Source organism: Bombina bombina, chromosome 3 (genome assembly GCF_027579735.1).
Source record: "Bombina bombina isolate aBomBom1 chromosome 3, aBomBom1.pri, whole genome shotgun sequence".
In the NCBI taxonomy this organism is placed as follows: domain Eukaryota; kingdom Metazoa; phylum Chordata; class Amphibia; order Anura; family Bombinatoridae; genus Bombina; species Bombina bombina.
The window spans coordinates 475,062,867-475,076,428 of record NC_069501.1 but is presented as its reverse complement, the minus strand read 5'-3'; the positions used below and the strand labels follow the sequence as shown (position 1 = coordinate 475,076,428).

The window sequence follows — 13,562 nt, the reverse complement described above, 5'->3', positions numbered from 1 at the left end:
GGATGGAACTCAGAGGAACTTGTTTAAAATCTTTAAATCCAGAATTGGCCTGAAAGTTCCCTCTTTTTTGGGAACCACAAACAGGTTTGAGTAAAAACCTAGACCCTGTTCCCCGGAGGGGACTGGGTTTATCACTCCCATCTTTGATAGGTCTCTTATATAATGTAAGAATGCCTGTTTCTTTATCTGGTCTGAAGATAAGCGAGACAGGTGGAACCTTCCCTTTGGAGGAAGTCCCTTGAACTCTAGCAGGTATCCCTTGGAGACTATCTCTAGTGCCCAGGGATCCTGAACATCTCTTGCCCAAGTCTGATCGAAGAGAGATAGTCTGCCCCCTACCAGATCCGGTCCCGGATCGGGGGCTACCTCTTCATGCTGTCTTGGTAGCAGCAGCAGGTTTCTTGGTCTGTTTACCCTTGTTCCAGCCTTGCATGGGCTTCCAAGCAGGTTTGGGCTGGGACGCGTTACCTTCTTGTCTAGCGGCAGTGGAGTTATTAGCCGGTCCGTTCCTGAAATTGCGAAAGGAACGAAAATTAGACTTGTTCTTAGCCTTAAAATGCCTAACCTGTGGGAGGGCATGGCCCTTACCCCCAGTGATGTCTGAAATAATTTCCTTCAATTCCGGCCCAAAAAGGGTCTTACCCTAGAAAGGAATATTAAGTAACTTAGTCTTGGACGACACATCTGCCGACCAGGATTTTAGCCAAAGCGCCCTCCGCGCTACTATAGCAAAACCTGAGTTTTTCGCCGGCAATTTGAAAAGCGGCATCCAATATAAAGGAATTAGCTAACTTTAACGCGTGAATTCTGTCCATGACTTCTTCATAGGAAGTCTCTTTCTGGAGCGACCTTTCTAGTTCCTCGAACCAAAAGGACGCCGCTGAAGTGACAGTAATAACACACGTAGCTGGTTGAAGGATGAACCCTTGCTGAACAAAAATCTTTTTAAGCAATCCTTCCAATTTTTTATCCATAGGATCTTTGAAAGCGCAGCTGTCCTCTATAGGAATAGTTGTGCGCTTCGCTAGTGTTGAAACAGCTCCCTCAACCTTCGGGACCGTCTGCCATGCGTCCCTTCTAGGGTCTACTATGGGAAACATTTTCTTAAATATAGGAGGTGGGGCAAAGGGTACACCTGGCTTCTCCCACTCCTTATCCACTATGTTCGCTACCCTCCTGGGTATTGGAAAAGCGTTGTCGTGCACTGGGACCTCTAAAAATTTGTCCAATTTGCACAACTTCTCTGGTACTACCATAGAATCACAGTCATCCAGAGTAGCTAATACCTCCTTAAGCAAAGCGCGGAGATGTTCTAGCTTAAACTTAAATGCTACTATATCAGGTTCTGCCTGTGGAGAAATTTTTCCTGAGTCTGAAATTTCACCCTCAGACAGCCCTTCCCTCACAGCCAATTCCGATTGATGTGAGGGTAAAATAGATAAGGCATCGTCAGCGTCTGATTGTTCATCCTTTTTATCTATGTTTAAAACTGAACAATCACGCTTTCTCTGAAATGCTGGCAGTTTGGATAAAAGATTTGCTATAGAATTATCCACTACTGCTGTTAATTGTTGCATAGAAATAAGCACTGGCGCGCTAGGTGTCGCCTGCGCGGGCAAAACTGGTGTAGACACAGAAGGAGAGGACGTAGAACTATCCCCACTACCTTCATTAGATAATCATCTTGGGCAACATTATGAAATGTAACAGAGCTGTCCTTATTTTGTTTGGATGCTATGGCACAATTATCACACACACTCAAAGGGGGAACCACATTTGTCTCTACACACACAGAACATAGGTTATCTGATGGCACAGACATGTTAAACAGATTTAGGCAGGCAAACAATGCAATAAAAACGATTTTAAACAAAAGCGTTACTGTCTCTTTAAAAAATAAATGACACACTTTATTTCTGAATGTTCAAAAAACTATGAAGGCAATATCCGATTTTTATGAAATTTGGACCCCAGTGACTTAATGCTTAGAAAGTATTGCACAGCAAATATGGAGACTCTAGCTCTTAAAACAAGCAAACCGGAGCTAATTGTTGGATTTAACCGTTTTTATATACCACAATCCCTGCTACAGCATTGCTGTAGCTTTTTACCTTCCTTAGGGGTCAACCATCCACAGAAAAAAGCCTTCTGGGGTCACTTTCTGAGCCACAGGACCCTCTCACATGAAACTGCATGCACTGCCTTAAAATCAACTGTGCAGCTGAAGCTCCAAAATGAGGCCTCCTCCCTCAGTACACTAGAGTGAAGGGGCCTTCCTGACTAGATTTAGGTGTCTAAAACAAGCCAGATCAATAAAAAAACGTCCCCAAGTGTGTATAAGTTTATAAAACATTTCAAATGTCATGGTATTGCAATAAAAACCAATCGATTTGGCCCCTAACAGTGTCTACCAGCATAAAAATCAAAAAGGGGAAGCCTGTTATCTTTTTTTGCTGAGGAGAAAGAAAAATGGCTTACCGTTTTCCCTGAGGGGAAAAATGACTGTCATCTAGCATTAGCCTGTGTTGTTAGAAGGAGACTAGTCATACCTGAAGCAGATGAGTCTGCAAACTGTTACCCCCAACTGAAGTTCTCTGGTTTCAACAGTCTTGCCAGCACTATTTTAAAATAACAAACTCTTGATAGAAGAAATAAAAAACTACAACTAACACCACAAACTCCTCACCATCCCCGTGGAGATGCTACTTGTTCAGAGCGGCAAGGAGAATGACTGGGGGGCGGAGCCAGAGGGGGAGCTATATGGACAGCTCTTGCTGTGTGCTCTCCTTGCCTTTCCCAGTAGGGGAGGAGAATATCCCACAAGTAATGGATGACGCCGTGGACCGGACACACCAATGTTGGAGAAATTGTTCCTTCATGTTTATTCGTGTATTATGGCTGGGGGGTTGAATAAACACAATCGGATATTTCACATACAAAATCTCTTTCAACCTCATACACCTCACTGGGAGATTAATTTGTGCTATTATCTCCTTTTTACATAGCCTTTCTACAGAGAAAACATTTGTTACTCATATTTTCAGTGTATGTGGTAATGCAAAAGGCAAACATAGCTATTTCAAATAACAAATAAAGGTAAAGGAGCTGTTTGCAAATAATTACACACACATCAGCAGGTAAAATGTACTGTTGGGAATGAGACAAATAAAACTGTATAAAAAAGTAATCTAAAAACTGCTGGCAAACCATGAACACTACTTTATACACCATAAACTGAAATCTGCTTTTTAATCCCCTTGCTGCATGTGCAATCATGAATAGCGGGCATTCATTTTATTCTAATGATATGTTCTCAAATTATTAGTTTAGTTGTGAAACGCTGATGTGTAAACTCTTTCCTAACGGGACATTCCACCTAAAAAAAAAAATACACATCAATACATTTCACTTTTGACCAGCAGCATTTTGCAATACACTTCTAGTAAAAGCTATTACTGTTTTCACTGAGAGCTTTTACTTTGCATTTGCACACAAAGCATATTTAAATATGATTCAAGCACCAGCATTTTAAACATTGTGTCTGCTCAGAGCTGGCAGTGACCCAACTTAATACAAGACACCAGTAGGCTCTCTGAACAAACACACTGTTCAAAATGGTGGTGCTTGAATCATATTTAGATACGATTCATGTGCACAGTAAAACCTCTCACTTAAAACAGTGATATCTTTTACTAGAAGCATTTTGGCAAATGCAAGTATTTGTAAAAATGCTTCTATTCAATAGTGAAATACACTGATATATGTTTCAGTTTGGCTTTCGTACTAGGATCCGGAAAGAGCACTGATACAGTGACATGTCTGCCACAGACCTGCTGCTATAACAAAAAGCACAGAGGGCCATAAGAAACTTAGCTGCTTGTACAGAGTCCTCAGATGAAATAGAAATGCTATGCTACTTTCTATTTCTTTAAAATCTCTGAGCTAATACTATCCATGCCAGCAATTATATTACCACCTGGTTATTAACTAATCTTGTTTACATTTCCTACTCTCTCACAACCACATCCAAGTATTTGGGAATTTATATGGTTAGGGATTTTCCAAGCCCTCTCTATACAAATCTAAACACAGCTCTCCCACGCTATTCACAGACAGCAATTCAGTCCCCATTGATAGGCAGCACTTGGTCCAGTAGAATCTAGTTACAATATAAAGGGTACTGTCAGGCAAAGTGTATCGCTGTACAAAGTGAAATGATTAAGGGCCGAGTTCCCGAAACCTTGTGTTTTTTTACTCTTGTCCTAAAATAAAGGTTGAAGATTAACCATTGCTGGTGCTGTTGCTATTTTGTTTGAATGCATTGACTGTATGGGACAGGTCTCCTCCCTGGCAACTTGCACGGCTTTGCTGGATGTGCTGAATTCCTATCCTTGTTTTGAAATGTGACACTATATATAAGTATGCCACAGTAAAATAAGACAAACAGTGTATGAAATTAAAGGGACAGTCAACACAAGAATTATTGTTGTTTAAAAAGATAGATAATTCCTTTATTAACCATTCCAAAGGTTTGCATAACCAACACAGTTATATTAATATACTTTTTACCTCTGTGATTACCTTGTATCTAAGCCTCTGCAAACTGCCCCTTTATCTCAGTTCTTTTGACAGACTTGCATTTTAGCCAATCAATTCAAATTAGAGGCGGCCTTCAAGGTCTAAGAAATTAGCATATGAGCCTACCTAGGTTTAGCTGTCAACAAAGAATACCAAGAGAACAAAGCAAAATTGGTGATAAAGGTAAATTGGAAAGTTGTTTAAAATTGCATGCCCTATTTGAATCATGAAAGTTTATTTTGGACTTGACTGTCCCTCATCTGCAGAAAGGTGTTATAATTATTACTTCCACCTTGATATGAAATTAAAGATTTTTTTTTTTTTTTGCAAATATTTTTTTATTGGTTGTTATAAACTTATACAGTATATGTAGCAGTGCCAAAACGTAAACAATAAAAGAAATTAAAGATTTTATACTTTTCTTTTTTTCTTAAAGGGACATAAAACACAAATATATTCTTTCATTGTTCAGATAAGAGAACACAATTAAACATTTTTGTTTGCCAATTGACTACTATTATCAAATTTGCTTTGTTCTCATGTTATTCTTTGTTAAAGAGATATCTAGATAGGCAGCATGCACATGTCTGAAGCACTACATGACAGTGCTAATGTATAATATTGTTGCAAAACTGCAGCCATATAGTGCTACACACACACATGCACACTCCTGAGCTGACATCCCTGATTTTCAACAAAAGCATTACAAGAAAACAACATTTTAGAATAGAAGTAAATTGGAAAGTTGTTTAAAATTGTATTCTCTGTCTGAATCATGAAAGATAAATGTTGGCTTTTATTTCCCTTTAATGTAATAGGCTCAATATTGAAGTACAATTGGCACGTGCATGTGTGGAGGTTGCTTTCATTATTTTTTGTTCTAATGTCTCCAGATTTGCAGCATCTGCATTTGGTAAAACTGGGTTTTAAAATGAATTTCTGAAAACAGAGAACAAATCTGATGTGTATAGATTTTCTCTAGTTCATAGATCTGAAGTCTGGGTTATTCATGGTTACCTCTTATTTTTGTTCAGAATTTTAAATAAAAAATATTAAATGGGGCAGTAAGGGAAAAAAGTGCAGAGTTGCAAAAGCACTTGCTACAAAAAGGTGGAGAAACACTACAGTTGATAAATACCTGCACACTAAACCCAACTTTATATGAACATGGTGCCCACGTCAAGCCAAACCCCTTAGGCAAGTCCAACTCTAATACTATATATTATAATATGTGATGCAATTAACTCCGCAATACTGTGCACACAACGCCTAGTTTGTTTTCGCAACTTTTGTAAACCGCCTCTAATGAGAGCAAAGGTGGGTGACTTTCCAATACACGCCTATTATAAAATGTGATTTGTTCTCTTGGTGCCCTTTGTTTAAGAGCATACCTAGGAGCAAGTGATTGGTGCTTGTCATTGGTTCACCAGACATGTTCAGCTAGCTCCCAGTAGTGCATTGTTACTCCTGAACACTCTTCAACAAAGGCAACCAAAGAAAAAAGCAAATGTAATAATAGTAGTAAATGGTGACATTTTAATTTGGATTTTAGTGTCCCTTTAAACCTCAATAAAATAATTAACCCCTTCAGAGACATGCAAGAGGGTGGCTGCTAGGTAATAACAGCTACTAACAGCAAAACAGAAGAAACATTGTCCAATATAACTCTCTTTAACCCTTTCATGACCGGGTTATAAAGTCTACATCGGAACAGCGTTCCAATGTAGACAAATTGAAATCACGAGAACGTGCAAAAGATCGCGAGATTTCAATTATGAGATTGGGTCTGGGGGGCGTCCCTAAGACACTAGGAACACCCTCCAGACCGCGATCAAATCCTGCAAGTGCAGTTGGCTTCAGGACAGCCGTTGGCTATGACGTTGTATTCCGTCATAACAGCTTTAAAGCCCAGTGCCGTTTTGACAGAATACAGCGGCATAATGGCGTGAAGAGGTTAAAAGGATATGAAACCCAAAATATTTATTTCATGATTCAAATAGAGAATACAATTTGAAACATCATTCCAATTTACTTCTATTATTTAATTTGCTTAATTCTTCAGATATCCTTTGTTGAAGAAATAGCAATGCCCATGGGTGAGACAACCACACAAGGCATCTATGTGCAGCCACCAATCAGCAGCCACTGAGCCTATTTAGATATTCTTTTCAACAAAGGAGGATAGCAAGAGAATTAAGCAATTTAGATAATAGAAGAAAATTGGAAAGTTGTTTTAAAATCGCATGTTCTTTCTAAATCATGAAAGATCAAATGTGGGTTTCATGTCCCTTTAAATCTCCCTCCCACCACAAAATCTGTCACTGCAGTTTATCGTATAGACTATATTCCCTGTCTACCCATTCCCTCATATTATCCACTCTCAAGCCTGCCTCCATCTCTATACAGCTGTTCATTACAATTCCATATGCTATTGCCCTGATCTAAAATCCATTCATACCGCTTCTTTGTCCCGTCGGGTTAAAGGATCCATATATACTTTCCATATCATTTAAAAACTCTTTAAACCATCTCCTTTCACTCAACCCTCTATTACCTTACGCAGCAAATCTGCATTTCTCCAGAATCTGTGCACTAACATTCCTACTTGGTATTATGAGGTACCTAATGAATTATAAGCAAGTACAGACATCACAGATATAAATATATATATATATATATATTTATACTACCGGGTAACATACAAATTTGCTATAGGATTTCATGTCCATACCAAGAACCCTTACCATATACTGGGGCAGACTAGGAAGAAGCCCTTGGTACAGGATCTCTGCAGGAACTTGTTCGACCTCCTCTTCACCCTGAATACATATAAAAAGAAAGGTTATAAAAAAATGAAATGTTACAGACTTAAAAAAACAAAACAAACAAAAAGGAGCAAAATACGTCACATACCCCAGAAAGTGGGGATCTCATAAACTCCTCCTCCAGTCGAATCTGTACTTCAGCAACTGATATGTACTTGTGCTGTAACAAACAGAAGGTCCATTTAGAGAACAGTCCAATCTAGAAGAAACCCTGCACAAATCTGTGTGTTCACAGCCGTGTAGTTAGAAAGGTAGCCACAGAGCTCTGTATTCATACAGCTTAATAATAGAACATTATATACAACATGTCTACCATCTTTCTTTGCAATTCGGCAACAGATTCTGCAGTGCTATAAAGTGGGTATGATGAATAAAGACAATAAAGGGAAGGCAGCCTGTTTATGTTATCTGGCTTTTCATACACAGGGAAGGGGGGAGGTGGGGAGTGTCTGCTCTTCCTGCTTTCCCAGCCCCTTTCAGTGGGTGTCCCAGCCTAACATCATCAACAGTGCTAAACTGGGAGCTTCTAAGTAAGTTTTTAAAAGGTTTTATACTGGATTTTTAGATTAGTACCAGTTCTTCTTTATAGTAGTGACTATTACATGCAGTCATATGAAAATTGGGGTATACTGTCCCTTTAAAAGATTAATCTGGGTGGTACAAGGTATTGCGCAAATTGCTGCATATTCAGACTAGATTAATGTACAATACAAAAATTAATACATACAGCACTATGCCATTTATACTCACATACAGGTATAAACAGGTTCATGCACTCATATCTAACAGCTGCATACACCTCACAAAAACAAATAACTAAACAAAACAAAAAAAAACCACACACATTTGATACACAAAAAGGCATACGCATGCTGTGCTACAGAGCCTGAAAAAGGCCCATATCATGGAGGTCTTTGAAGTGTGCCATATTAATGTCAATGCTTATTTTTTATTTCATGATTCAGATAGAGAATACCATTTTAAACCACTTTCTAATTTACTTCTGTTATCTAATTTGCTTCATTCTCTTGATGTTCCTTCCTGAAAGGCATATCTAGATAGGCTCAGTAGCTTCTGATTGGTGGCTGCACATATTTGCCTCATGTGATTGGCTTATGCATGTGCATTGCTATTTCTTTAACAAAGGATATCTAAAGAATGAAGCAAATTAGATCAAATAAGTAAATTGGAATGTTGTTTAAAATTGTATTCTCTGTCTGAATCATGAAATAATTTTTTCCCTTTAATACAACAACTCTAGGAGGTATAATATGACTTTTTTTTTTTTTTAAATAAAAATCAGTTCTGAGGGAAAAAATGACTATAAATATAAATGATTAATTTATGTACATTGTATTACTAATATGTCCTGTTATGGAATATGAAACATTTCTTAAGTCTATAGAGAAAACATATATATTTTTGTAATCTTTTTTTTAAATTTTTTTTTTTTAAATAATCTTTAAAAAGAGCACACAAACAGGTTAACAGACTCTAATACAGAGCCATATAAACATGACAGGAGCAAAGTGTCTAAAAATGACATGTTCTAATTTATTACTAGCAACCCTGCACCTCTATGTGTCTACACCCCTGCGAAGGAAAACGTTCTGAGTATTTAACCCCTGCAAATAGGGTTAGAGAGACATGGAAAGTCAAAGTTAAAGGGACACTGTACCCAAAATTGTTCTTTCGTAATTCAGATTGAGCATGAAATTTTAAGCAACTTTCTAATTTACTCCTATTATCAAATTTTCTTCATTTTCTTGGTATCTTTATTTGAAAAGCAAGAATGTAAGTTTAGATGCCAAACCATTTTTGGGGAACAGCCTGGGTTGTTATTGCAGATTGGTGGATAAATTCACCCACCAATAAACACGTGCTGTCCAGGGTACTGAACCAGAAATTGGCTGGCTCTTTAGCTTAGATGCCTTCTTTTTCAAATAAAAATAGCAAGATAACGAAGAAAAATTGATAATAGGAGTAAATTAGAACGTTGCATGCTCTGTCTATCTGAATCACAAAATAAAGACATTTGGGTTCAGTGTCCCTTTAAACGGATGGTCCTCTATTAAATAACTAATATCCTTTTAATATAATATTCTTACCTTTAAACCACACTGTTTTTATTAATTTAAGCATCTACCCATCAATGCAATAAACTGAAAGGATTCCAGACCACTGGATCAGGTTTTGTTTAATGAGAAGGATTTATGCTGACCACATAAAAAGAAAGAAGATTAAAATGGATTTTCATTCTTGAGTATGTTAGGGAAGTAAAAGCACACAGAGGCAATAACATTCCAATAGGAGTCCACACACAGAGCGGGAAAGAATGTTCCATGTTTAACGTCTGAGAACAAATATGCGCTATTTTTACATCACAATAAAAAACAACACTTGACCTGCATTTGCACTGCTCCTTTCTTTGTATAATCCACTCCCTGGATTTTTTTGTTCAAGAGTCCAGTGTAAGGATTAGAAGCCCTGTGCAGACACTTTATAGAGTGGCACTTGCTAACCACAGTAGTATAGTTACTGACTGGTTGCTGTACATCTGGGAAAAAAGGTAATTCTGAAAGAGTCCAGTGTAAGGATTAGAAGCCCTGTGCAGACACTTTATAGAGGTGCACATGCTAACCACAGTAGTATAGTTACTGACTGGTTGCTGTACATCTGGGAAAAAAGGTAATTCTGAAAGAGTCCAGTGTAAGGATTAGAAGCCCTGTGCAGACACGTTATAGAGTGGCACATGCTGACCGCAGTAGTATAGTTACTGACTGGCTGCTGTACATCTGGGAAATAAGGCAATTCTGAAAGAGTCCAGTGTAAGGATTAGAAGCCCTGTGCAGACACTTTATAGAGTGGCACATGCTGACCACAGTAGTATAGTTACTGACTGGCTACTGTACATCTGGGAAATAAGGTAATTCTGAAAGAGTCCAGTGTAAGGATTAGAAGCCCTGTGCAGACACTTTATAGAGGTGCACATGCTGACCACAGTAGTATAGTTACTGACTGGCTGCTGTACATCTGGGAAATAAGGCAATTCTGAAAGAGTCCAGTGTAAGGATTAGAAGCCCTGTGCAGACACTTTATAGAGTGGCACATGCTGACCACAGTAGTATAGTTACTGACTGACTGCTGTACATCTGGGAAATAAGGTAATTCTAAAAGAGTCCAGTGTAAGGATTAGAAGCCCTGTGCAGACACTTTATAGAGTGGCACATGCTGACCACAGTAGTATAGTTACTGACTGGCTGCTGTACATCTGGGAAATAAGGTAATTCTGAAAGAGTCCAGTGTAAAGATTAGAAGCCCTGTGCAGACACTTTATAGAGTGGCACATGCTGACCACAGTAGTATAGTTACTGACTGGCTGCTGTACATCTGGGAAATAAGGTAATTCTGAAAGAGTCCAGTGTAAGGATTAGAAGCCCTGTGCAGACACTTTATAGAGTGGCACATGCTGACCACAGTAGTATAGTTACTGACTGGCTGCTGTACATCTGGGAAATAAGGCAATTCTGAAAGAGTCCAGTGTAAAGATTAGAAGCCCTGTGCAGACACTTTATAGAGTGGCACATGCTGACCACAGTAGTATAGTTACTGACTGGCTGCTGTACATCTGGGAAATAAGGTAATTCTGAAAGAGTCCAGTGTAAAGATTAGAAGCCCTGTGCAGACACTTTATAGAGTGGCACATGCTGACCACAGTAGTATAGTTACTGACTGGCTGCTGTACATCTGGGAAATAAGGTAATTCTGAAAGAGTCCAGTGTAAGGATTAGAAGCCCTGTGCAGACACTTTATAGAGTGGCACATGCTGACCACAGTAGTATAGTTACTGACTGGCTGCTGTACATCTGGGAAATAAGGCAATTCTGAAAGAGTCCAGTGTAAAGATTAGAAGCCCTGTGCAGACACTTTATAGAGTGGCACATGCTGACCACAGTAGTATAGTTACTGACTGGCTGCTGTACATCTGGGAAATAAGGTAATTCTAAAAGCTATATAACTTTTTCATTCTCTCTGAGCACACAGCACCCTAAAGGGACAGTCTAGTCAAAATTAAACTTTCATGATTCAGATAAGCATGCAATTTTAAATATTTACTTTCATCATGAAATTAGTTTTGTTCTTTTGGTATTCTTTGTTGAAAGCTAAACCTAGGTAGGTTCATATGTTAGATAATCACTTAACACCTACTCTGAATTTCAAATAAGCAGATTTTTTTTTCTGACAAATTGTTTTTTCTCTCTCCCATTTTCCGGCCCCTGTGTAACACGTGACCGACATCAGCCAATCACAGACTAGTATACATATACCCTGTGAGCTTGTGCAGATGCACAGTAAGATCTTGTTCCCCATAAAAATGGTTTATAAAAAGACTGTGCAAAATTTGATAATGGAAGTAATTTGGAAAGTGCCTTAAAACTGTATGCTCTTTCTGAATCATAAAAGTTTATTTTGACTTGATTGTCCCTTTAATGTAACTGTGCAGGGCTGGCGCCAGTGTAAGGCAACTAGGCAGCCACCTTAGGGCGCCTGCAGCAGGGGGGCGCTGGATCTGCCTACCGGCAGAGTAGTAAAAAATTATTTATGTGCGCACAGCGCACATGCCACACTGACTGAGTGACACACTGTCAGGACACTGACTTCCTACTACATATAAACCATATTTAAAATTGTGTAAATGTATCAATTTATTTAGCAGCATGATTTTTGCTAATATTATAATATACTATTGGGCACGCACTAGGCAGCAATGCTATTATGCAGCATGTGCTGCCAGCTGAGCTCAGTAGCTCACGTGAACTTCTAACTTGTGCATCGGCAGCGCATAAGGCCCATCTGACTGAGAGACTGTGCGGTGTGCGTTACGTGCACAGTCTCAGACAGTTAGTCAGTGGCATGGAGCCTGGAGGGGGCGGTCCGACAGCGGTGGAGGAGCTGACTGAGGGAAAGAGGGAAACAAACGTCACGTGCAGTGTTGATGCTGGCACCTCGTGAGCCGACTGACTGTCACGTCACTGAAGAATTATTTTGAAATTGAGGGCTGCAGAGCCACGTGAGTGACGCCCATCCAGATGGCCACGGCGGTGGCGGCGGTACTACAGAAGTATTGAGGTAGGTCTGTTAAATATGGCAGATTAATTATTTATAATAGAATTCCTGGCTCTGGCTGTATTATTATTTAATTTATTTTTACCATATAAGCTAGCTAATACTTACTACCCTACTCATATATGGCATGGCAGCTTAGCTAATACACACATATGGTGGCAGTGGCACTGGCTAATACACTCATATGACAGCTACTATCATACACATATGGGGGCTAATACAGTAATTATTACTGTATTAGCCACCATATGTGTATATTAGCTATTTAGCTGTCATATATGCTATTAGCCACGGCCACTACCATAAGATATGTGATCCTTTACCGTTTGTGGGTCAGTGGGTTGTACCATCCTAATTGGTTTTAACAAGGAAAGTCAAAGATTAAAACATTCTATCTGGAATCTGGATCATCCACCTCTTAAAGGAATGAGAAAAGGCCAGTAGATAAACAAACTGAGAACAGCATTGCATCACAATATGGCAAAACCAATAAATTCCATACAAGCAAGGACAATGCTTGCTTTTGTTTTTAAATTAAATGATTTTCAGGAAAATGTATAAAATAGAACTTATTCTTGTTCCTTATGCTGTATTGTCATATCAATAATACATAAAAAAGAATCAAGTTTGGGAAGTCTTCACCAGACCTCGACATGGTATTTCTACAATTCCTTCACCGCTCACTCCCATACTTCATAACTCAAAATTTCCCTCTCACCAGCATATCTGGGCGGATAGCTCATATAATATAGCAGTAGGTCTGCCATGCCACTCGGTAATAGAGCAAGGGACCATAGTAGCAAAGGCATCGTTAATAGACAAGGGTATTCCATATTTTCACAGATGGTATGAGTATCTCCAATTGTCGCACTTCATCAATCAAAACAAAGACAAACCTAACTTGGTTAGAAACCTCACTCCCTTTGAACTTTTATGTGGGTCAACTAGTTCTATGAAGGGCACTCTGTCAGCAATATATAAGATTTTAACAGACATACATTCCAAGAATTCCCCCTCGTATACTAAAGCTTG

The 13,562-nt window shown here is 38.9% G+C and overlaps 1 protein-coding gene across 2 annotated transcripts in view; it reads right to left on the bottom strand.

Annotated features, from left to right (window-relative positions):
- The window catches only part of STRIP1 (striatin interacting protein 1), a 102,251-nt gene that overhangs the window by 24,537 nt on the left and 64,152 nt on the right, over nucleotides 1-13,562 (bottom strand). For both annotated transcript variants that reach the window (XM_053706788.1, XM_053706787.1), the window contains exons 13-14: nucleotides 7,492-7,563; nucleotides 7,323-7,397 (exon numbers count right to left, since the gene is read on the bottom strand). In XM_053706788.1, coding sequence (XP_053562763.1) covers nucleotides 7,323-7,397; nucleotides 7,492-7,563 — 147 coding nt within the window. The remainder of the gene's footprint in view (nucleotides 1-7,322; nucleotides 7,398-7,491; nucleotides 7,564-13,562) is intronic.